Genomic DNA, 25,972 nt, shown 5'->3' on the forward strand with positions numbered 1-25,972 from the left:
AAGATAAAATATACTTTGAAAAAAGGAGACAGAAAAAGGGAAAAAATCCTTTACCCTCAAGCTAGACCCAGAAATATACCATTTAATTACATCAGTGGCAGAAGAATTAAAGGTCTCACTACAATGTGTTTCAGTTGAACCTAAATTATAAATCTTTCATTGTGATCAGCAGAGCTAATATGAAAACTACAATATCTTACTATTAATTATCTAGAAGAGTAAATCATAGATTGAAGTTCACGGAATTAAATTTTATTCCTACATTTGTCACTGTGATGCTTTGTGACCTTGATAAAGCCACTTAACCTTTCGTTGCCTCAGCTTTCTCATCCATAAAAAGAGGAGAAAGATGTACCTTTTGAAAGCATAAATTTAGCTCATGGTTGATTGGAAAGTCATTTAAATATATTGCTACATTAACTCTGTTAAAATGTTGTACCAAGTATAAAAATATTATTGAAACGATAATTCTTTTACCACTTTCTTCATTCTTTTTGTATTTTTTTCCAGTAGCCTTTTCCTTTCTTAGCTCCCGACTAATCTGCTTAAGTCTCACAATTAGTTAAGAATTTGTTTTCAAGATAGAACATTTTCCTAATCAATTTTCTTACTGTTCTTTCAAGTCCTAGAAATGACTTTAACTAGTTGGAAGTTTTATAATACATTGATATTACTCATTTTGTTTAACGTCTTCCTTTGTAAAAATCATTAAAAATATTTTGGCCAGATATATGAATAAAAAAGGTATTTGTGTGGGGCTATAGAGATGGCTTATTGGCCAGGAGCACTTGTTGCTATTTGAGAAGAGACTCAATGTTCCCATCACTAACTCGATGACTCAAAACCATCTATAAGTCTGGCTCCAGGAGATCCAATGCTCTTTTTGGCCTTATTCGGCACCAGGAAGCCACAGGCATACATGGAGATAAAACATCAAACAGATACAAATAATTGATTTGAAACAATGAAGTCTTGCCACATCAACATTTCTGAAATAACTTTACATGGCCCATTCTTATTTTTTCTTTAGACCAAACAAATAAAATAAATGTATCATGTCCATGTTCTGAACAATTAAATATTTTCTCAATTAAAAATTCTACAACAGAGGGGAAAGAAAAATAAATGTATCATGTCCATGCTCTGAACAATTAAATATTTTCTCAATTAAAAATTCTACAACAGAGGGGAAAGAGACGAAGAGAGATAGAGACAGAAACACAGAAAGTGACATGCACAGAGTTGTGGGCCAACTCTGGAGCTGCAGTTTGCTGAATCAATTAGCAATGCTAGCTAGTGCTAATGTTGCTTTTGTCTCTTCTCATTACTTTTGCCCTGCCACCTCCCAACACCAAAACTTGTCAGATTCTCAAGAACCTGGCATACAATATCAGATCTGAAGATTTACAATATGAATTTTGAAATTATGGTCCTATATTTGATGTATACTCTCCATGTGATGTGTATTACTGTTGTCCAAATAGATTTGATTACGATAAATTTGAGGATCTTTGCAATACCAAAAATGTTTTACAGAATTTGGACGGAAAAATGATTTGATCATTGAACCATAACACAGTTCACACTCAAAACTTGGAAGACACCAAAACAAATAAAAGCCAAGGAAGGGTGGGGTGTGCACAGCTCTTCAAGCTATGAGGAAGTTATAAAAACCAAAGTTACAAAAAGAGATCATGAAACTGTCTTCTGATCAAACATATAAATCTTACAATCTGAGAAAAATAGACTAACTAGAGGATCATGTTGCAGCAGAAGCCAATCTGACAACGATAGACCAAACTGCAGCTGGAAACTCAGTACAGCACTATTTGTTATGCTTCAAGAAAGATCTGAATGTGGAATAAGAACTGAAGAAAGCACAGTTGAATTGGCCAAAAGGTGTATGGATGTGCAGCTAAGGGTTTTGATACTGTTTGGAAATAGTAAAATCATGAGAAACTACATGGAATAATTTAGGTCCCTTTCAAATTTGAGAGTAAGTATTTCAGTATGAATAAAAAGAAATTCATCTTGGTACTTGTGGAAACTAGTCTCCAATTAAGAAAAGGTTTGAAATGAATGGTGGGTAACAGATCCGTTATAAGTTACTGGAAACTAGGATGTCTGAATGTCAAGGCCAGAGCCTCTACCTATGCCTCTCGTGGTCTGTGGCAAACTGACTAGATGGGAAAAAGTGTGGTCCAATATTAAGCTTTTCTGACTTGTCTCTTAAGAGTCAGTAGCACTTAAGCTATTGCTGGCAGCTCTTTGTTTATTCTGATGCAGTTTACATCTTTAACAATTCTTTCCTAGAAAACCCGTTATCCTTGACATTCAATATAGAGGACCCATCTCTTCTCACTCTTTTCTTGTTGGTATGCTCAATAGTCATTTATTGAACACTTACCACTGGGGAGAAAATCATTACATTGGATAATTGAAGAGAAGAATAGTTACTTTTTTTCCAATAAATGTCTATTGAATCTTTATAATATGGCCCATTGTCTTGATTTGTACTCTGACTCTGTTTCATAATTGTAAAACCCAATATAGTATCAAAGGTTAAAAAAAATCTAGTTTTTGTTCTACCATTTCAATAAATAGAAGAAAGATCTATAATTTGTTCTAAGTGACTACACACTATACTACAGTAATTTTAAACTGCTAATTCTGCCTAAATCAAGCACAAACTAGAAGAGGATCTCTAAAATATTAAGTATTTAATACCCTAAAACAGACCCTTGGTGCTATAATTACAATATTTTGAAGAAGATAACTACCTTCCCAGTGAACTTAGTATGCTATTAGCATTCAAAAATATTTACCAACCAAGACTTTAAAGTGGTCTACGTGTACATTTTATAAGGAAGATATTCTCTTTATAGGGATTGAATAGCTTTTACCATATCATAAAATTTTTGGAATTCTTAGTGTCTTAATAGGATATAAAACTTGCTTTCTTCTTAATTACATCACATTTGAATTTTCTAATTTTTTAAAAGAGTAAAACTGTATTAAAATTTACAGTCTAGATAAACATAAAATGCTTTTATAACATTTTTAAAAACTATAGTAGAATATCAAAAAAAATAAAGGGAAGAAGGAACATGAAGGTAGTTTCATCTGTGTTAAAATTTGAGATTGTCTCAAATCATACAAAAAGCAAGTACATGGTTTGAACACATACATTTTAACTTCATTTTGGTTTCTACTTTTATTTTCAATCAGGTTGGAAACTTTTATAGATTAATTTTCAAAGACCCAATAAGAATTGATAAACTTCCTTATAAGTTCAGGAAAGTGTGTGCATGTGTGTGTGTGCGTGTGCATGTGTGTGTATGAATATATGTGCATGCATGCATGGATATATATACACCAACAAGATTTAAAAGTATTCTACATACAAAAAGTTTAAGAAAATTCAAAGAAGTGTCATTTATTTCATGATCATCAGGTTTAATGTAGATAATTTTCCACATATACCATTTTTCCATATCCACACTTTTGAAAATAATTTGAAAAGTGGCTAGTGCTAAATTTATATTTTAAGTATTAAATAGTTTATTGTAAAGAATTTAGATATAGGTTTTTGTCTATTTATATCAATATAAATTTGACTATTCTCACATTTTTGCTTGCCATTACAGTTCAGAAAATTATTATACAATACAACAGAGAATCCTATAAATAAAAATATAGTCAAATCTTATAATTACTGAGAAGGCATCAAATGCATGTATTGCAGACATCTTCTCCTATTTTTCCTAAAAAGAGTATTCACTTTTTTTGCTACCTCTAATTTTATTGGATATCCATCTTGAATCACCACCAATTTGCTGTATTTCTTCTGATCCCATAGGCCTGCTCAGCCACACCAAGACACTCCTTTCTCATTTGACTAAGTAAGGTACCTACTTACAGTGTTGTCTATTCCAGGCAGTCCATCTCTGTTGCTTCTCTGACCAGTATATAGACATCATTCTGCCTCAATAATCCTGGCTGCAACTCCAAGATCGAGCCTCCAAGTATTTGCAGATGTTAGAGATCCTCTGGGATCTCTTACAACCATGCCTCAGACAAGGCCCACTGATTTCTGTTCTTCTGGTATTTCCCTTACCAAGATTCCCAGGTAGGTTCTTCTCCTTCTGAATCCACGGGACTCCTTGTTGCATACCTAGCTTTCTGAGATCTCTATCCTCTTGCCAGCAGTTGATTAGAGCTTCAATACCAGAAAACTAAATGTGGAGTGCTATACCAAAAGGAAGCAGAGGAGAGGACCAACAGAGGGGGTGCAGACTCTCAGTGTCTCTTTTTATAGAAAAGAGTAAACCTTCGATAAAACGATGAGATAGAAAATTCTGCCCTCGACAATACCAACTTAGATAAGGACAAGTGAGTCATAGGCAGAGTCACAGTGACCTATCCCCTGAACCTTCACCCAGCCGATACCCGGTTCTGAAAGATTCCCCCTGAACACCCAAAATCCAGTGTCATCCCCTTCCCCACGTCCTGCCTTTCTGTGTTTATAACCCCTGTGTGAATGAATTATGATTTGAGAAAAAATAAATAAATAATTTAACAAAAAAAAGAAAAAGAAAATTCTACCCTCAATACAAATTACATAAGTATGGGCAAGGGCGCACATGAGCATGTACACACACACACACACACACACACACAATCTTATCCTTCTTATAACTTAAGTCTCTTCTGTAGGGTGTGACCTACATTGAATGGGATATTTGGAATAAAAATGAAGACATGCCTGACAAACTACTTCAGATGCACAAGTCTCAATGCAGCAATGAATCTAACATGAAAACAAAAACAAAAAAACACAACATGTTCCCCAAATTATTAGCCCAACAGTAATGAAACACAATGTGAAACACCTAGAATATCTCCTAGAAAAAGAATTCAAAGACTAATAGCTATGTAAAAATAACACAAAGAGGATGTGAATGTACTACAAAAGAACAAAAACAAAGAACTTAATGAAATGTGGAAATCTATACATAAAGAGTTTAATAAAGACATGGACTTGCCAGAGAAAAGCTACACTAAAATGATAGTGAAGATAATAAATTAAATAAGTCAAATAAAATCTTCAGTGATCACTCCAATAGTCTGGATCATGTTTGGAAAAAAGCAGAACTGGATGACAAAGTAGAGAAATCTAGTCACTCAGTAAAAGTTGATGAGAATATAGCAAAGATGTATAGGTTCTATACAAAAATATAGAAAAAAATTTCCAAAGTTGCCTATACCTGTTTGAGATCTGTAGAATACCAAAAAGATGGGGGAACAAAAGAAAGTCCATATAACATATTGTAGTTAAAACATTAAAAGATACCATATAAAAATGTAAACAAAAATGTCATTCACTTATAAAGCAGGACCATTAGAACAACAAATGATTATTTAACAGAAAATTTTAAATGCAGCTTTAAAAGCTGGACCAATTGTTTGGAAATACCACAGCTGCTAATCAAACTATTATACTCAGAAAAACTATTGGATTAAAAAATGTTCTGTCCTGTGAAAAATACTATGACCAAAAACCAAATTAAGGAATAAAGAATTTATATTGGCATATGGTTCAAGAGGAACAGGATATTAGGGAATGCATGGGAATTTCAGAAGTTATACCCATAAAATTTTACAAATATAACTATCATCAAGTTTGACCTTAACAAGAACAACGAAAGTAGATATGCTAATTAGGATGAGAGAAAGCACAGGAGGCGACAGCTCTACACTAATTAGCTACAGAAAGTCTGAGAGTAAGAGAAATGGTCTTCCTACAAGGAAGAGCACTAAAGTCAAATACCAAATGATTAGCCCCCAAAATATACATATGAATCATATTGTACAGATTGAGGAGGTTGTATTTATATACTTAGGAATACATATAAATATATATTATGTTTGTAACAATGATATATTTTTTAAAAAGAGGCCTCAAATTTGAAAGAGAGGAAAGAAGAATTCATAGAAGGGCTTGGAGGGAGGAAAATGAAAGAGGGAACGAAATAATTTTAAAATGAAGCATGGGCTTCTAAATATGAACACCCTTTTAGTCCTCAGAAAAATCGAAATTGAAAGAACATAAAGATACTAGTTTACCACAGTCAGAATAGCTAAGTCAAGAGAGACAGAGAGTAGGGGAGAGAGAGAGAGAGAGAGAGAGAGAGAGAGAGAGAGAGAGAGAGAGAGAGAGAGAGAGAAACAAATTCTGACTTGAATGTGAGGAAAGGGGGATATCTATGTAGCAATTAGCATGATGGCTCCTGAAACAACCCAGAACAAAGCAAATACTCGAGCAAAATTATAACATGGTCCAGATCTCCTACTCCTGGATAAGTGACCACAGGAAATAAAGTCATCATATAAAAGAAATGCTGGTATATATTCAAGTTTAATATGCCATTAAAAAAATTCTTCTCTCACACAATAATCAGAAAGCAGTTTCTCCTTTCTCCATTCCTCCCTGCTCTGCACCTCCTATCTCCTTCAGATTCATTGCTCCTCCATCTCACTTAAGAGCAGGCCTCCCAGGGATATCATCCAAACCTGGAATAAGTTGTAATAAGACTAGTCACCTCCTCTTGTATTTAAGTCTAGATAGAATATGTGACCCATTGAAAGGAAAAGGGTCCTCATACAGGGAAAAGAGTCAGACAGCCCCTGCTCCCACTGTTATGGGTCCCAAAAGAACACCAAGCTACACAATCATAACGTAGGCAGTAGGCCTAGCATAGTCCCATGCAGGCTTCATGAGCATAGATACTTATCAAAAGGTTAAGTGCATAAACATGTATGGATGAGATAAACCAATAATGGATTGTTAGCCACAAAGAAGAGTGAAATCTTGACATTTGCAGGAAAATGAAAGAAAGTGGAAATAATCTCATTAAGAAAGATCAATCACAGAAAGTACTGCGCACTTTCTTTCTCATGAAGAAACTATATAAAGTATAGGACAATTAGGAGATGTGAAAGGATAAAGATAAAGAGCCACATAGAAGAAAGTTTGTTCATATGAATGGATAATAGAGGCATGTATAGAAATATCACAGCAAGACCTATTTATTTACATAATTTGTGTCAATAATTGTAATAAATCACTAACTTCCTCTTGGATATCAAAACTTAAATATCCTTTATTGTTATATGAAGAAAATGAGAAGTTTTGTACAAATCAAGAAAGTACAGAAAATTATAAATCAATATAAGAGTAAAAAATTCTACACTTAGGTTTACTAAATGCTTTTATATAAGTTTCTTGTCAGTCAAGACACAGTGTTTAGTTTCAAACGACCTCATGGGTAGTACTTATAAATTATAGTGTTTCTAGAGAAAGAAAAATATGAAAAATATGTTTTTCATTCATAAATTTTCATTTCATAAGAGTTAAGACAAGAAATGAATACTAATTTTATTCAGAATGTATCACTTTCATTCATAGTTTTAAGGTCATTTTTTCTAAATATTTAATGTTTAGAAAAACTACTTCAGTATACTTTGTAAGATAAAAATTGAACAGAAAAAATTCAATATTTACTGTGTACACTGGCATATTTTTCATTGGACTGTTGAAAAGGGTGGAAATAAAAGTGATAAAGTGCTCCTGTGAATTTTTCTGTACACTGATCTATGACACACAGACAAACTGCAAACCAAATGATTACAAATCATACACATACTTATGATAGGTATATAATACACACCAGAGACAAAATGTGTGTTTACTATTTGAGTCTATCATAAATTGCAAGTATCAGTTGTTTTACTGTGTTTAACATTTATCAAAAGCTTTACCAGAGCATCTTATGTAATGAATTTTCCCCTTGTCAGAATAATTGCTATTCAGCAAATGAGTCTTGTGAAACAATGTACTTTTGAGTCAAATTTTACCATACTTCAAGATTTAAAAGAAATTGATTCCTATGTGATATATATAACTATCAAAAATATTTGTTTCATATAGAAAACTATTTTACAAGCATTAGTGAAGACATGAAATTAAAGCAATTAATGCTATGCTGGTCTATAAATGTTTAACAAATATGACCTCAAAAAGTCATCTAGAGTCTCTTTTAACACAAATGTGTAAGTATCTGTAATTTCCCATTTTAATTTTGCTATGGGATCTCTTCTCCTTCCATGAGGAACTTTTTACAAAAGTGATTATTGTTGTAAATGAAAAAAATGATCATGAGTACAATTGTTTGCATAACTAAATTGCTAAACATTTAGATTTTCTCACTGCAAATTTATTGTATACATATTACCTTAATTCACAAGATACTTGCAAATCCCTTGTAAGGTAAATTTCATCATTATTATTTTATACGTGAGTAATTTAGCATTTTGGAGCTTACAATAATACAACTAGGCTTTTTAGATTGGTGAATTGTATACTGTTTTTAATCAGCAGCACTCTGATACTATTTTGGTTACTTTCTATAATAACAAGATATAGGATCCTTTGATTTCGAAAAACTAAACAACTCACATTTTAAAAACAATTTTGTATGAAATTACGTTATTTTTAACCCTATGAGATCATATGTGTCATCTCTATAATGATAAGTCAGTAGAAAAATGATTTGTCTAACGTGTAATTTGACAGAAATACAGGGGTAGATTTCATGTATTCTATTTCATCACTCTAGAAAATGTTTCTAAAAATTACTCCACTACAAAATACAAGCATAATCTTCAAAAATTGTAAACTCATTATTTCAAGTACTTTCAAAAGGTAACATTTGTATAATTCCCTAAACATATTCTATTTAACCTTCCAAATGTATTTCAGCACAAGATGATTTTAAAACAAGGAGGAATAAATTTCACCTATAGGAATCCACTTAGCATTTAGTTGAGTGCTTCTTTCATTACTGAGGTTGAAAAACATCAATACACAGTCCCAAGACCTACTCAGAAGGCAGTTTCTTTACTTACAAATGAAATACTGAAGAATGTGATTACCTGTAACAGTTAACTCAGTGGTTCTTCTCACAACAAAGCCTCCGTATTTTAATTCACAGGTGTAGTTTCCAATGTCATCTTCTTTGACTTCTTTTATAAGCAAGGTATCTCTTTTGAACACAATACTTGGTCTCCATGCTTTTGTTCTACATTCCTACACAAACAACATCAAATTGGGTAGAATGCATGATAAGTAAAAATAAAATTATTTTAAGCCAATAAAGCAATAATTTCATTTTCATTTCTAAAACAGAATAAAAAACAACCAAACCAAACCAAACAACAAAACAGCAACTAAGTTCATCTTGAACTTGCTATGTAACTTAGATTAGAATTGAAGTCTTGATTGATTTGCCTCAAGGTGGGCTTATAGACACACACAATAATGTCTGAAGCATAACAATTTTTTATACATTAAGTTTTACAGGAGGTAAAAATATGGATTTCCTACTAAATTATATTATTTTTCCAATCTGCAACTCAGGAACATCCTCGTAAGAGTAGTTTTATGTTTACATTATTTTGTAACTGTGCTACCTCTTTAGTAGACACATAGTGATCTGCTAGATTCAGTAACATCATATACCTGTTAATCAAGCTCAACATAAACTTTAAATGCAAATAATTAATAGATTATTGTGGAATTGACTATATTGGTATCCATAGCATAAAATTCAAAATTTATTATTAAATAAAGAGCGGAAAATACTTTTAAAAGCTTAGCATTTCTGCTCTAATATTCTATAAAAATATAATTGCTCTTGTAAAAACTAAACCTCTACATGTGCATTCTACAATCCACTGAAGAAACAGTTAACATTTATGTACAAGGTCTTTTTATTTTCTATGAACACATGAAGAATTCGTTTTTATTATGGTGTCTGTCAAAGCACAGTTTGTTTTTATTGTTTCTTTTGTGTACTCTTCATCTCCATCTCCTCTCTTCTCCACATGCCCTTGCATACTCAGTAGCCTCTTTTTTTCATATCACCTGCATTCATTTACCTTGACTTCCTTAGTTTGCTTTAACAGCATCTCTTCCCTCTTCTCCTCTTCTATTAAGTTTGACAATCTATGCTAACTCTTGTAACTGCTTATTTACATGTACAGAAAGCAGAATCTGCATATGTAAAAATATAATTTTGTTTTCTTTTGAGACTGGCTAACTTCATTTAATATAATACTTTTTGGATCTATGTTCTTGAAGTTATTTTTTCTTTATGGTTGAACAAAGTCTATTGTGTACATATAGCACATATTATTTTCCATTTATCTGTTGATGGTATCTATGCTTGATACTTTTCCTTACTGTTGTGAAAAGGTAGCAAAGGGAATGGATACATATGGATCTCTATGGTAAGATATCAGATTCTTTGGGTCTCTCCCAAGAGTGCTGCAGTTCTGTCATATGGAAGTTTTATTTTGAACATCTTGAAAAATACATATAAAGATTTGGATAAGAGCTATACTAGATTATACTCGCATTAGTAGTGAATGAGGGCTCTTCATTTCCCACATTCCATAAATATCCATTTTTCATTATTAACAGAAATATCAAAGTATAATCTGTTTATTTTAATGTTATTGGCTAAAGAGATTTCTGTTTTTGCTAAATCATAAATCCCCATTCTTAGACTAGTATTTGAAGTAATGGACAAAATTGCTTTAATACTTTTGAAACCATAGACAGGTAATTTTATTTATTGGCAAGTCAAAATTTTAAGACTCATAATCTATGTGGGTCAGTGTCTCTGTATAATTATGTCTAGAGGAAAATTTTCAGCTATTTCATACCAAAGTATACATATTATTTGCTTATATTAGTTGCATGAACATTCATAATTACACTAATTGTACATTAAAGTATTATACTTACAGTTAGTTTCTTAATATCCACTATTTATAAGGCATAAATTTAAGCCTTTACTAAAGACAATAATTGAAAAATGTTATATATCTCTACCTTCCACTTCCATTATAATGGTTTTTATAGCTTAAATGGCTATCACAATGTGGAAATATCTCTGAATAAACAACGTGAAACCATCAAAATTTGATTGAGGTTGAATTAATTTTAATTGTAAGGTAAATATTTATACATGTATATTTGCTTAATTATTTCAGAAAAACTTGAGAAGTTCACGGCAATTCGTAAGAAAATTACATATATCAAAATCAACTTATTAGTGAAGAACAAAGCTTCAAGTCTAGAATGTTCACACACAAATGTCAGGAAAAAATATGTGGCTTTAGAAAATGTGAGCCTCATCGTATTTATGGTTGGGCCTGGCTTTGTGGGGTTATCTAAATTTTTCATTAATCTTTTTGGTAGCCGGTTAGCTGTGCCTTTTGTAGTATCAGACAGGCATATCAATTCTCGGCCCCATAAGGGAACTGGGTCTGGGCCATTCTCTTTAAGGGTAAGAGGGTCCTTCCTCATATCTGTGGCAAAGTTTTGTTGGTCTCGGTGGTGCCAGAGGCAGTCAGCAGCAGATTTGCCATTAGCTTTCAGCTTTAGAGAGATAAAAGTGAACAAGGCATGATGGAGAGTATTTCAGGGGGACTCTTTCTGAGGGGGTACCGTTCCCCCTCTTTTGTTTTTAAAGCCAATTTTTCAGAGTTCTTGTAAAATCAGGGCAGAAGCGCCAACAGTCGCTCCTTCCACACTCAGAGAGTCACGAAGACCGTATTTAAAGAAATGTAAATCTATATTAATAATCTTTTATCAAAGGACTGTTATAGCACCACCGACAAGTAATCAGACTATATAATATATCGATTAGTAATAGCTACTTCTACTTTTTGTGAGATTACCTCGCTTTTGTCAATTAATTGTTGAGGAAAATTAGGGTTTACCTCTCTCTTGAGAATACTGAACAGAGACTTAAATTCTTTTGTGGAGAGCTTAAAATAGGATCTTAGCCAATTAGCAACTCCTAGAAACTTTTGAAATTAATTTAAAATAAGTAAACTCTCTCCCTCTCTTTTTTTTTTAGACCCTTTATCTGTGTGGTCTTTTTATTGGATATTATACGTATTTACATCTCAATGTTATCTCCTATCACATTCTCCCCCAAAACCCCTTATCCCATACCCCCTCCTCCTAATTTTTATGAGGTTGTGCTCCAAACATTCTCCCAGTCCCATCTCCCTGCTCTCAAATTCCCACACAGTAGGGGATCCAAACTTTCAGGGACCATGGCCCTCCACTTTCACTGAAGTCTAACAAGGTCACCCTCAATTCCCTATACAGGTGCATGGGTCCCTCCCTTTGTGCTCTCTGGCTGGCAGTTTAGACTTTGGGAGCTCTGGTTGAAACTTTTGATACTCCTTCTAGAAAGGACCAAAGCATCCACACTTTGGTCTTCCTTCTTCTATGTGAGTTTTATGTGGTCTATACGTAGTTTCTTAGAAATTGTGAGCTTTTGGGCTAATATCCGCTTATCAGTGAGTGCATACCACTTATGTTCTTTTGAGATTTGGTCACCTCACTCAAGATGATATTTTCCAGCTCCATCCATTTGCCTAAGAATTCCAGGGAAGAGAAATCTCCCTGAGAATTCCCTTCTTTTTCCTTTCCAGGTAAAAATGAATCACCCGTGATGTCTGCTGTTAGAAGTTCTAATCCAGATGCTGGCCTCCAAACTTATACTACTCAGACCTTTGAAGGGCCACTGACAAGAACATCAAACAGCTAGAGACTGACATCACTAATCTGAAGAAATCCCTCATTTTGCTGTCTGAAGAGACCTCCTAAATTCGCAAAGATCCTTATTGGACTTGATTTACTCTATTACAATAGAAAAGGCTATGTACAGCTCTTGACTGTGTACAGCCCTTAAAGAAGAAGGTTGCCTTTACATAGACAAGTCAAGGAGGGTTAAAGTGAGCATGAAATAGGTTAGTGAAGGCCCTAAGAAAAATCAGAGAGAGAAAGAGACAGATGAATGCTGGTACAAGAATTGGTTTTCAGCCTCTCCAAGGTTGTCAACCCTATTTCTTCCCATCTTGGGACCATTATTTGGGTTCTTTTTGCTTTTTTTCTGCTGGTCCCTGGCCCTCAAATAGGCGGACTAACTCTGTGATATAACAGATAAATAATTTGGTAGCAAAACCTACTCAGATACATTATCATAAGTTAGCTATGGAGGACCACGAGACTCAAGATGAGGTTGTTACTTTATACAGGGTGTTCCCAAAACCCATCTCCACCCAACCTAAAAGGGGGGACTTCTGCCACTAGACCAAGCAGAGAGGGGCCACCCAGAACCCCCTTTGACAGGCGATCTAAATTCTTGCTTAGGCTGCGAGGCTAAGCACTGCAAGGGAATATCAATAAAAGATAAAAATATCTATCTGCGTTCCCTGAGGGACAAGCCTGACTGCATAGAGGTTGATGTCAAAAGTATCCCCTCTCCAGGAAAAAGAGATCAGGATTGGTATGGCCCTCTTTCCTCACTGGACAACGACAGGAGGACTGGAGCCATTACAAGGTCCCCTTCAAATACTGGAGGTCAGGCCTCTATCCCTGCCTTCGCAAGTTTAGAATTGCCACAGCCCTTCTATATCTAGAGAAAGGAGGAGATGTCAGGGGCAGCCCTGCTTACACACTGAAGGCCTAAAATCAGCCATAGGCCTAAAATCAGCAATAGGCTTGTCATACATGTATACTAACACCAAGTCTTGGGTCTCAGTGGAAAAACATTGAAACAGATGGCTATAAGCTAATGTAAACAGGCAGCTTTTGTGGAAATTTACAAGCTTGAGTAGTCATAGACCTTGTAAATAGGTAGCCTTGGCAGATAATACCAACTTAGATAAGGACAAGCGAGTCATAGGCAGAGTCATAGTGATCTGTCCCCTGAACCTTCACCCAGCCGATACCTGGTTCTGAAGATATCTGTATTCCCCCTGAACACCCACACTCCAGTCCCATTCCCTTTTCCACATCCTGCTGCCTTTCTGTGTTTATAACCCCTGTGTGAATGAATTACGATTTGAGAAAAAATAAATTATATAAAAAAGAACAATAAATGAGAAAAATCTAAAAAGACCAAAAGAAAGAAAAGAGTAGACAGCCTTGTCTTTATTATATTTAGGTATGTCCCTGGTATCCCTGATCTCTCCAAGATCATTATGAAAGGCTCATGGCTTTTGTCAAAGTCTTTTTCTGCATGTACTGAGATGATCATATAGCTTTTATCTTTCAGTTTGTTTATATAGTGTATTATGTTGACTGTTGTATATTGAGACATCCCTGCCTCTCTGTGATGAAGGCTATGTTTTCAAGTGGATTAATTTTTTGATCTGTTTCTGGATTTGGTTTTTGAATATTGTATTATTTTTGAATCAGTGTTCATGAGGGAAATTGTTTTGTAATTCTCATTTTTTGTTGAGTCTTTTGTGGTTTGGCTATCAGTCTCACTGTGACCTCATAAAATAAATTTCACAATGTTCCTTCAAAAAAAAAAGAAAATGTGAGTCTCATAATACTCAAAAATTACTGAAAAAATTTTCAAAAAGTTTGCTGAGGATGGCAGGCAAACTTCAGAATGTGTCAAATGAGCTGTACTCAGTTATCAAAATTGAAACAAAACTCATTCCTTCCAGAAGATAAACCAGGTGGGGGCTAATAATTTTGTGATTTTTTGACATCATCTAGGTCAGAAAACCAAGGGAAGAGTTGACAAAACTTTCAGCACTTCCTTTGATATTCTGAACTTCCATTGCTTGTTATCCAGAATCAAAGAGGTCTTTGGGAAGAATATTGTTAATTTTGAAAAAAGATTGTGAACTTGTTCAGGTTTCTTTTTCCACTTTTAATAGAATTTTTAAAAATTCATTATCAGTCAATTATAATTGTTTGCATGCTGGCATTGATTCTGAGAGGTATACACTATGTAATATAAGTCCCATTTTTTCAAGAGTCCAACCCATCGGACAGAGAAGGCATTGAAGTCATATTTTTAATCTTTGAACAAACTTCTCCATGTAAACCTTCATAGTTTCTATATTCAATTTTTTGAGGACATCCAAGACCAAAAATGCTCTTAGGTGGTACAAAGAAACTTAAACCTATGAGTTGTTTTGGAAGATCAATGAATATAAGTGATGTGACAGCAACAGGGGGACTAGGTTTTTCTCCTTTTGAACAAAATTTTAATAAAATTATTTGTTTTCTTGAGTGTTATTTATTAAGCAATTTATATTTGAAAACAATTAGAACATAGGCAGTGATTATTGAATGACCATTGATTATGATATTTCATAATTAGGATACCATTTTATCACAGATAAAAATAAGTATTGGTTCTCTTTTGCCTAGGGGTATCCTGGAATGCTAAGCCCAGAAATGTTTGTTCAAAATATTTTACTTTCTAAATTTGTCAAGCAGTTGTTGACATATGCAATATGTAAATTTAAACATAACAGCTTATATGGTAGACCAACGGTACAAATATTAATCAATACTTTATTTATCAAAGCAGGTGGTTTTTTAAAACTTACAATGACATGAGATTGTAGAGATTGGTAGGCAATTAAAAGCATTGGCTGCTGTTCCAGAAAACCCAGGTCCAATTTCTAAAACCCACATGACCACTCACATCCAATTATAACTCCAGTCATAAGGATCTAATTGCCTCTGGGTACATAGACATAAATTCAGGCATACACTTTTACACATAAAATAAAATAAAAAAAATAAAAAATAAAAAAATAAAAAAAATAAAAATAAATAAAAATAAAATCTTAAAAAGACTTATAAGGATGAGCACAACTTGCTATAGTACTCTCTAAGACATGAGCTATATCTTAGTTAATCTTTAATCCAGATTTCTCTAGAAAAAATGCACATTAAATTGTTTGCAGGCAATAAAATCTTCCAGAGTCCATACCTTGTACCAAAGGATTTCAGGTTCCCTGGTTGGTAGTAAAAAGTCCTCTATGTCACGGCATGAAATTTCCTTGCTTTTGCTAAGTTCAGCTTTTTCAAAGTACTTCATCTTGGAATTGTAGCAGAGGCCAGTGTCATTTTCTCCCACTGTCAGTGAGATGGAAACTTTCATACAGTATGTGGAGTTCCTGGAACAAAGCAAAATTTCTATGTGACTTATTGGGAATGGAAAGGAAATGATGCCAACAGAGGGTTTAACAACTTCAGGAAAATAAAAATAAATAAAAACCTGAATATAATCTACAAGTCTTGTTTATAAGACCACGTGCTGTTTATTTGGTAACCCATAGACAATCCCATGAAATAAACCAAGGCATCCCCCACAATATTGTGTGATACTCAAGAGTGAAAATAAAAAAAAATAAATATTAGATTTAAATGTTGATGAACTGTTTTCAGTAAGAATCTGAGAACTCATTGCATATTGGATCATTGATCCTATGTTTAAAAGGTCATTTCTTATTATCTTAGTATTGGCTATGATAATAGACAGAGCATAGATATATTAGCAGTTCATTGTTATATTGATTAGCAAAAATATTTACAATAACTAAGACAATTTATTGAATATAGACAATGCTGTCTACCTATAATAACTACCATACAAGTTGATTTAAAACATCAATAAGTAAAAACATTGACGTGTACAAACATTAGTCCAACATCTTAAAAGATCTAAAGAGTATGTACTCAGGAATTTTGCTACAACAATAAAATAAATTTTCTGTACACAGCCTCTCAGAAACAAGGAAGAAAGGTACACATATAAACAATTTTAAAGCTAACATAATGTGCAAGAGAAAACATCATATAAACTACCAAAGTAGTGTCAAAGAAAAAAACAAAGTTTTCTGACTAATTGGATTACTTTCAAGAGTGAATGAAAATTTGTAGGTCTTGGGAATGGCAATCTCATGTCATGCTGTACACAGAGCCTGGAATCAATGAAAACTGAATATATCAGAAAGCACCCAAGAAATGGAGATTCTCAGGAGCCACCTTGAATGTCATGTAACCTATTTCCAAGAGTTCAATTTGATAATGTATGAGAACAAAATTTGTATATTGGAAAAGTTTTGTTCTATTGTATTGGAAATAATGATAAGATAGGAAGTATGGAAAACTAAATATAATTCAACAAAATGGAAAGGAACTTCATGTGGGAAAACGTGAAACCTACAATTACAATGTCATATTTAAAACAGGTCAAGTTCAAATGTACTTGAAATATTAAATCAATAAAATAATAAAATAGTAAGGAACAAAATAGAGAGCCACACAAGATATAGTTTTTTTTTCTTAATTGAGTATATGAAAAGTAGATCCAATGTTTCAGTATGGAAAATAGCAAAACAGAAAGAATTCTGTATTGTGTCCCAGACATTCATTTTTTTCTTTTTATTGGATATTTTCTTTATTTCCATTTCAAATGTTATCCCCTTTCCCAGTTTCCATCCCGCCCCCAGAAACCTCCTATCCCATCCCCAAAAGAACAACAATATAAACCAACCAGACCCCCCAGAGCTCCCAGGGACTAAATCACACATGTATTTTATACAGTTAGGTTAAAAGAGTAAGAACTCCATAGTCCAATAGCAGGGAAACAGATCCCAATTCAATATTTGAAAACTCGGGCCGACTACTATCATTCGAGTCCTTCATCTTCCTTTTCCTCATTTGTATAAGGAAAAAATATATGGTTGTGGGCTTCCAACATGTTAAAACATGAATAGAGATGAGAACAGTGCCTGCCATACAATGAGTCATTGGTCAGTGTTAGATCATATTGCCACTGTATCCTTCATTTTTGTTTCCTTTCTATTTCTACTTTGCAGTGTAGTTCCACAGAGTTTGGTCAGTAGGTAGATTAGAAAATATAACCATGTGATGCCTTTAGGTTTTTGAATGTGTGTAATTACTGCAAAGCATAATAGGAATATAGGTATGTCCTTGTATTTTGTTTTGTTCTAGTTTAGGAATAACTAAACAGGCTGAACAACAATGGCTCAAGTTTAAAGAGAACATGGACCCCCTGCCTATAGTGTTACCCCTTTCTTTTTCCTAAGCTCAACTGATCCTTAATCTTCCAGATGGATGTCCTCAGTTTTTCTCCTTTTCCTGATGTTCAACCCTGTCTCTGTGGGGTGACAGCTGATTTGCAATGGTATGGTAATGTCTGGAATTTGAGACTCCCTGTGACAGCAATATTTTTAAAAATTGCTCTTAATATTTAATACTTGCTTTTTCTGTTCATCAAATGAATTAAAATCCTATATATTAAAGTAGTATCCAATCATTACTATTGGCCTATTTGCTGAGAATAGCTAAAATGTACTAAAGAACTTGTGACACATCAATAAATATGTAATCTCTCTGAGGGGAATTTACACATTTGTAAAATAATGGATGCGTCCCAGCATCATTAATGCTATGGCCCCAGATTTTGGCAGAGTGGGCTAAATAGGGCTAGGAGAATACTTTTAAAAAATGTATGGGGAAATCGTTATCCTGTGTTTATTTGGCTTTAACTACTATAAAGGCTGCAGTATATGTCAAAACTTGAATCATGACTTATGTTTTTATTGTTCATACAATGTTGATATATAAAACTTACTTGTATTCTAAGAAAACATAGTTGTGTACATCTGAGTGCAAACATACAGTTATTGCCATTGAAGAAAATATTAGAGTATTAGAAAACAATTTAGTTTTCTGATACAGATAACCTTATAGTATTTATCAGGTATGAAACTATGTATTTTTTTTGTTTTTAATGTCATGCATCATTCCTATAAAGGTTAACGAATTCTCCATATACTGCTAACCAACTAGAGACCAAAATGGGAGTAGAACTTATATCGTTAACTTATTTATTGCTCACGTGGAAAGAATTTGTACTAGGACAGCATGCATTAATGTTCTCATATACTTATATTTAAATAATAAATATATCATATATATTCTCAATAATTGTGTATATTTATTTTTCTTTGAATAATAGAAAACAACCCACTTTCAATACCTGAATTTATAGAATTTATGTTTGTTTTGTACTATAAACGGGAGAAAGACAAAGGATGACACAGCTTGATTTTTTTCCTCAAAATCTAACTTCTTAAATCTAATTTAATTTAATATAATTTCAAATTTTAATTCTTAAAACTTCTAAAATCTATTAAAAATCTGAAAGAAAACAAGTAGAAGTTCTTAATAAAATATGATTACTCATATCAATTTATCAACATGTATTCTTACACATTCATAAAATGACTGTTTTCTGAAAGTACTTGCTTTTGAGTCCTGTCTTCTAAAGATAAAGGTTCTACATTGGAATCCTGTAAAAATAATACAAACTAATAATTATTTCAGAGATAATTTAAAAACTGATATTAAACAAATCAATGAAAGTGAAAATAATTTCTTTACATATGAGTTCTGTAAGTCAGTTGAATACACAGATAACCTCCTAAAATTTCTCAATAGTATGTTACTTGGTTGTAGGGGATAATTTTGAACTGTCTATATCAGGAATTTTCAAATTATTCTTTTTAAAAGTATGATAACATTGCAGAAGTGCAGTAAATTTCTACTCAGGTTGTACAAGTAAGAGTTCAAAACAAAAAGAGTAGGAGGGAGGAATTTTTGCATATATATGATTAGCTGAAGAAATATATTAAAAATCATTTTATGCTATATATTAGCATAGCACAACTACAATTAATTTTTAATAATTCCCTATATTCATGATAATGTATATTTTGGTGTCTCTCTTTCTCTAACAATATTTCTGGTAATATGATTAATAAATGTATTCTCTAACAACATTAGTAAACATTTGAATTTTATATTATGTTAATTCCTTGCTTCTCTTGGGGGGGATAATACCATTTCCATAATGTTTAGCATTCTTCTTTTCATATCATGAAATGCTGAACAAACAAATCAGAGATTTAATCAGGGTCTTTAAACAATAGCATGTCTATTCATTTTCATTGGTCAGTTTCAAAGTGACAATCTATATTTTGTATAAATTTAAAGGTACATAATATTTTTATATTTTCATTATTGTTGTGGCATATATATTATATACAGACACATATTCTTTCTGTCTCTGTCTCTCTATGTACATTATACCAGTTCATATAAATATGGCATGGTGTGTGTATGTGTGTGTGTGTGTCTTTGTTTAGGTCAGAGGATAATTTTGCAGAGGTATTACTATCTTTCAATATTGACATAGGTTCAAAGAATCAGACACATATTATGAGGCATGTAAAACAATTGTCTTTACATAGTGAAACTATCTTTTCTGGATATGACATATAATAACTTTGAACCATCACAAATGTGAAGTAGTTATTAAAGATTTGAAAAGAACTCAACTATATTGAAGGCAGTTTAATAATAAACCTGACCCTTGAACTGATAACTAGCTGCAAGAATTCAAAAATTAAAAGAAAAGAAAATGGAGGAGAAGGAGGAAGAGGAGGAGGAGGAGGAGGAGGAGGAAGAGGAGGAGGAGGAGGAGGAGGAAGAGGGGGAAAGTGAGGAGGAGGAGAAGGAGGAAGAGGAAAAGAAGAAGAGGAAGAAGAAGAAGAGGAAAAAGAGGAAGAGGAAGAAGAAGAGCCAAGGTGGGATTGTGGAGCTAATGTCTCAAAGTTTGTTAAGCCTTAAGTGTACTTTGATGCTTTATTTCTAAGCTGAAAACTTTGTTTCTTTTTTTTTTTTTGCATTATCCCATATGTCTTTATAGTGATGCCTGGAGCTATGTATGTGCCCCCTTTCTTACATCTTATCTTTCTTAAATAACTATGCTTGTAGCTACTGACACTAAATGTGAGATTTGTTTGGATTAGTTTTTTCTTCTCAGAGGACTCTGAAGGACCTATTGATTTAACTGTGGCTGAAATTGACCCTTGCTGAAAAGATTAGAACAAAAGCATCCAGCAGCTAAGTCCTAAGAGTGCTGGCTTATTGCCTTCTCATTTGGAATTCTATTTTTTCACTTAGCCAGTGAATTAAGCTCATCTGAAAAGTTTAAATTTAAAATCATTTCCTTCATTTTTCATGGAAACCAATCAATATAATATTATCATTCTAATTTTTTACTTTATATTCCTGGAATATTATAGTTAATGAAGCTTCAGTACAGAAAATTATAGTCTAGTATTTTTCTGAGTTATTCTTGAAAAAAGTCTTTTTAAGTCTTATCTCTGTAGAATCTCAGAGTAATGTAGATTAAAAGAGGAAAGGAGAATAAGTCTAGCTCTCTGATGGAAATTCAGAACCAGTATACTGGGAAGTTCATTACTAATAATTTCTTCGTGCAGGGATACGAGAAAAATCTTTAATATTTACCAATTCATTCCTTTATTTTAGTCATGACAATCACAGTATATATTTATTGTATCTAAATCTGAGACACTTTTGTTCCTTCAAAAGCAAATTTCATTCTCATTTGTAAGCATTCACCATTTTTTTCTTCTTAACATCTAATCAATCTGTTTCATCCCTCCAATGTTCCATTTAATCTGGATATATCATAGACTTTTGGTATTTTATGTCTGAACTTCTTATTTAACATAATGGCAAAGTTTATCCACATTTTAGTATGCATCAGTAAGAACATTATTTACTGCCCCCCCCGTTTGGAACACTCCAGTTTCTGACGACACATGGATAACAACCAAATACAGAGATTTTTTTCACTGATAGTTTGTTAAATTTAAAGATTCCGTAGGTTTACTGATCTCCCTGTAAATGATCGGTGAACATAGTACATATTCTCAACAATTATGTTAAATAAATTTATGAATAAACTACTAGTTAACTGCTACTTAGTACTAATGTATTTATTTTTTGACTACCTAAAAATTTGCCACTAGGTACCTCCAGCTTCCACAATCATATGGGATTCTATTGTCTCTTGTTTCATATTTCTTCGAAATAGCATATTTTTGGCAGTATATACTCTTTTCTAGCCCATCAAAAAGGTAAAATAGAAATGTAAAGAATCACTAGTACTCAATTGTTACATAATAATAATCACCTTATGAGGTATTTATCATGCCTTACAAACATCAGTCTTCATTCTAGCTTTAGTTGTCTTTACATGAAAGAGCATGGAGAAATTAGGTAAATGTGTCAGTCATACCTGTGCAACTTGAAAACTATGTTTTATGTTTTAAAGTTCACATATACATGTTTTTAAAATGTGCTTCATTTACACAATGGAATACAACTCAGCTATTAAGAATGATGATATCTTAAGTTTTGCAGGCAAATGGATGGAACTAGAAAATATCATCCTGAGTGAGGTAACTCAGATCTAAAATGACATGCATGGTATGTACTAAGAAGTGGATATAAGACCCCCCCCCCTGCAAAAAAAAGTACAGAATACCCAAGATACAGTCCACAGAACTCAAAAAGGTCAACAAGCTGAAGGGCCCAAGTGAGGACACCTCAGTCCCACTTGGGAGGGAGAAAAAAAGCAACCACAAGGCAGGAGGGAGGGACCTGGGAGGGAAAGTAGACACTGGGAGCAGGGGTAAGAGGGGAACCTGACCTGGTATTGGGTGAGGGAAAAGGACTGAAATTCTGAGGGCCAGCAGAAAGAATGGAAACAGGCCACCTCAGGAGGGAGGTAGGAGGTTGGGGGGGGGGTTCCTTCCAGAATGTACCAGAGACCTGGGAGATGAGAGACTCTCAGGACTCAAAGGGAGAGACTGTAGATGAAATGTCCAACAGTGGGGAGAGGGAACTTGTAGAGCCCACCTCCAGCAGAAAGACAGGGCATCAAGTGAGGGATGGGGTTGCCATCCCACAGTAAAAACTCTAACTCACAATTGTTCCTGTCTGAAAGAACAGTAGAGATTGAAATGGAGAGTAACCTGAGTAAAGGAAGGTCCGGTGACAGTCCCAAAGTGGGATCCAGCTCAAGGGGAGGTCTCAAGGCCTGAGACTATTACTGAGGCTATGGGGAGCTCACAAAAAGGGTCCTATCATGATTGCCTCCCGAAAGACCCAACGAGTAGCTGAAAGAGTCAGATGCAGATATTTGCACCCAACCAATGGACAGAAGCTGATGACCTCTGTGTGGAAAAGCTGGAAGAAGCTGAGAAGGAGGGCAAACCTGTAGGAGGACCAGCAGTCTCAATTAACCAGGACCTCAGAGATCTGTCAAAAACTGGACCACAAACCAGCCAGCATATGAGCCAGTGTATGAGACCCCCAACACATACACAGCAAAGGACTGCCAGGTTCAGTCAAAGAAGATGCAACTAACCCTTAAGAGACCAGAGGCCCCAGGTAGTATAGAGGTCTAGTGGGATGGGTGATGTGGAACAGTCGGAGGATGGACCGGAAGGTAATAAAATCTGGAGTGTTAAATAAATAAATAAATAAATAAATAAAATTTTAAAAATATTATCATAATATCTTTTATTTTAATCTTATAAACAAAGGAGGATATTTCCTGGACAACTGTACATAAATATACAGGGATATAGATCCTCAACTCATTGTGTACTTCACAAAATAATTTTTCAGTAAAAATTCCAGAAAGATCTTGATTAGAGCAAAAATTTATATTGACCCTTAAAGAAGAGAGAAACCTGTCAGTGTTTACTAAAATATTGTTCATTCACAAATAGATTTCTCAGAGATATTTTTGATTTTTGAAAATTCTCGCTTTTTCACATTTAACCCCTTTTAGTAATATTAAGGAAACAGTACCCTGAAGTAGTTTTATATCAGTGAGTCTGTAAATATTTTCTCACTGTCATGATGGCACAGAAATTTTTCATTAGTTCTATGCAGGTCAAAGTGTTTCTTGAAAATAATCTTTTCCTTGACTTTAAATGAAAAAAAAATGACTGCAAAGAATTAGAAAAACTAATTGTGAATATGACAAATAACATTCATCGTATTGAACTTTTTATCACTTTCCCAATTATATATAGACACGAACTATAATGCATTCTTTTAAAAATGTATGAGTCTGCATTTCATTTGGATAGGTATTTACATATTTTATCTTCTTTGTGTAAGTCTCTTAATATTTATCTCTCACATGTTCTCTCTCTCTCTCTCTTTCTCTCTCTCTCTCTTTGTCACTGTCTCTCTCTCTCTCTCGATTCATCTATCTCTCTATGGAAATTGTTATTTATATATTTTCCCTTGAATTCTACCTACTATGATGTCATATATGTCTTGTGACTTTAATGGGTACCATCATTCAAATGCACGTAACTAAATATCAAAATCTAAAATTCATATATGAGAAAGAAAAGATTTTGTTTCTGAGTCTGGGATACTTCATTTAGAATGGCTATTTCCAGATTCCTCCATTTATATGCTAATTTCATAGTTTAATTTTTCTTTATGTCACAATAATAGTCTATTTTGTATGTATATTATCTTTATCCATTAATCAGTTGATAGATAGATATTAAGGGTGTTTCTAAATTCTGGGCATTGTGAATAAATCCGCAATGCAAATGGATGAGCAAGTTTCTGGAATAGGACACAGATTTCTTTGGGAATATGCTCAGGAGTGGTAAAACTGTATCATATGGTAGACCTATTTCATTACTGATGTTAAGGACTCTATTATTAAAAATACCACATAATAACTATATATCAATATAAATACTTTAAAATGATGAAATAAATTAATTTTAGAATAGAAGGATGTATTAGTGATAGCCACTTCCTGTTATTTCTAACCTTTAGGCGATTTCACTTCTTATATTTATAGTTCATTCCTCATGTTAAATTCAAACTGTTTAATTATTTGGAATAAATTTATTTTGGTTAATTCCTGACCAAAAAATAAAGTAACAAGTGTTGGAGTGTTTACTTATCCTTATATGTAAATTTGTAAATGTCTTCAATGAGAGAAAAATAAAAAATAAATATGGTATATAGTAATATTGTAATATATATTAATAACACTGTTTAAATCTGAAAAGTATAATAAATTCAGATCCATTTACATTTTCCTGTCTATGATGATTTACGTATAAAAACATGCTTAAGGTTTCATGGTGATCTAAAGAATTTATGTCAGAGTTGGAAAGATAGCTCAGCACTTAAGAGCACTGATTGAGAATATCCATCGTATTTATCTTTTGAGGTCCAGGTTACCTGTTTTGGGATTATATTTTTAACTCTCCCAGGATTATTTTTCTTCTAGCTCCATATATTTACCTGCAAATTTCATTATTTATTTCTTTTTTAATACAACTGAGTAATACTTTATTGTATAAAAGTCCCACATTTTCTTTATCAACTAAACCATTGATAGGCATCTAAAGTATTTCTAATTTCCATTTTTTTCTAAATTAATTTCTATTGGACATTTTATTTACATTTCAGATGTTATTCCCTTTCCCCATTTCCCCCTCCCACCCAGAAACTCCCTAACCCATTCGCCCCCCTCCTGCTTCTATGAGGATATGTCCCCACCCACCCACTCACTCTACATCCTGCCCTCTGGCTATTATTAATAAAGCACCAATGGAAATGGTTGAGTAAGCATTTCTGTTGTGGAATGTAAGTTCTTTTTGTAAGTACTTAAGAGTGGTATAGCTGGATCTTCAGGTGGATCTATTCTCAGTTTATGAGGAACTGCAATGCTGATTTCCATCATGGCTGTTCAAGTTTATAGTCCCACCAGTGTTCCTCATATTCCACATTCTCACCAGCATGGATTGTTATTCATTTTCTTTATCTTGGCCATTTCAATTGATATAAGATTGAATCTCAAAGTAATCTTGATTTGCATTTCCTTGGTGACTAAGTATATTGACAATTACTTTAAGTGTTTCTTAGCCATTTGTTTTTCTTCTTTTGACAACTTTGTGTTTAGATCTGTACCGGGTATTTGTTTTGTTGATGTCATGTTCTTTTATTGTGGTATGTATTTTAGATACTAGGCCTCTGTTGGATGTGTAGTTGGTAAAAATTCTTTTCCCATGTGATAAGCTGATGCTTTGACTGAATAATGGTGTCCTTTGA

The 25,972-nt window shown here is 33.4% G+C and overlaps 1 protein-coding gene across 1 annotated transcript in view; it reads right to left on the reverse strand.

Moving 5' to 3' along the window:
• Window positions 1-25,972, reverse strand: part of Il1rapl1 (interleukin 1 receptor accessory protein like 1) — a 1,073,997-nt gene that overhangs the window by 520,608 nt on the left and 527,417 nt on the right. Inside the window, exons 3-4 of the mRNA XM_028765051.1 lie at window positions 15,891-16,077; window positions 8,995-9,148 (exon numbers count right to left, since the gene is read on the reverse strand). Of these exons, the coding sequence (XP_028620884.1) occupies window positions 8,995-9,148; window positions 15,891-16,077 (341 nt within the window). The remainder of the gene's footprint in view (window positions 1-8,994; window positions 9,149-15,890; window positions 16,078-25,972) is intronic.

This window comes from Grammomys surdaster, unplaced genomic scaffold, assembly GCF_004785775.1.
Source record: "Grammomys surdaster isolate TR1022 unplaced genomic scaffold, NIH_TR_1.0 148, whole genome shotgun sequence".
In the NCBI taxonomy this organism is placed as follows: domain Eukaryota; kingdom Metazoa; phylum Chordata; class Mammalia; order Rodentia; family Muridae; genus Grammomys; species Grammomys surdaster.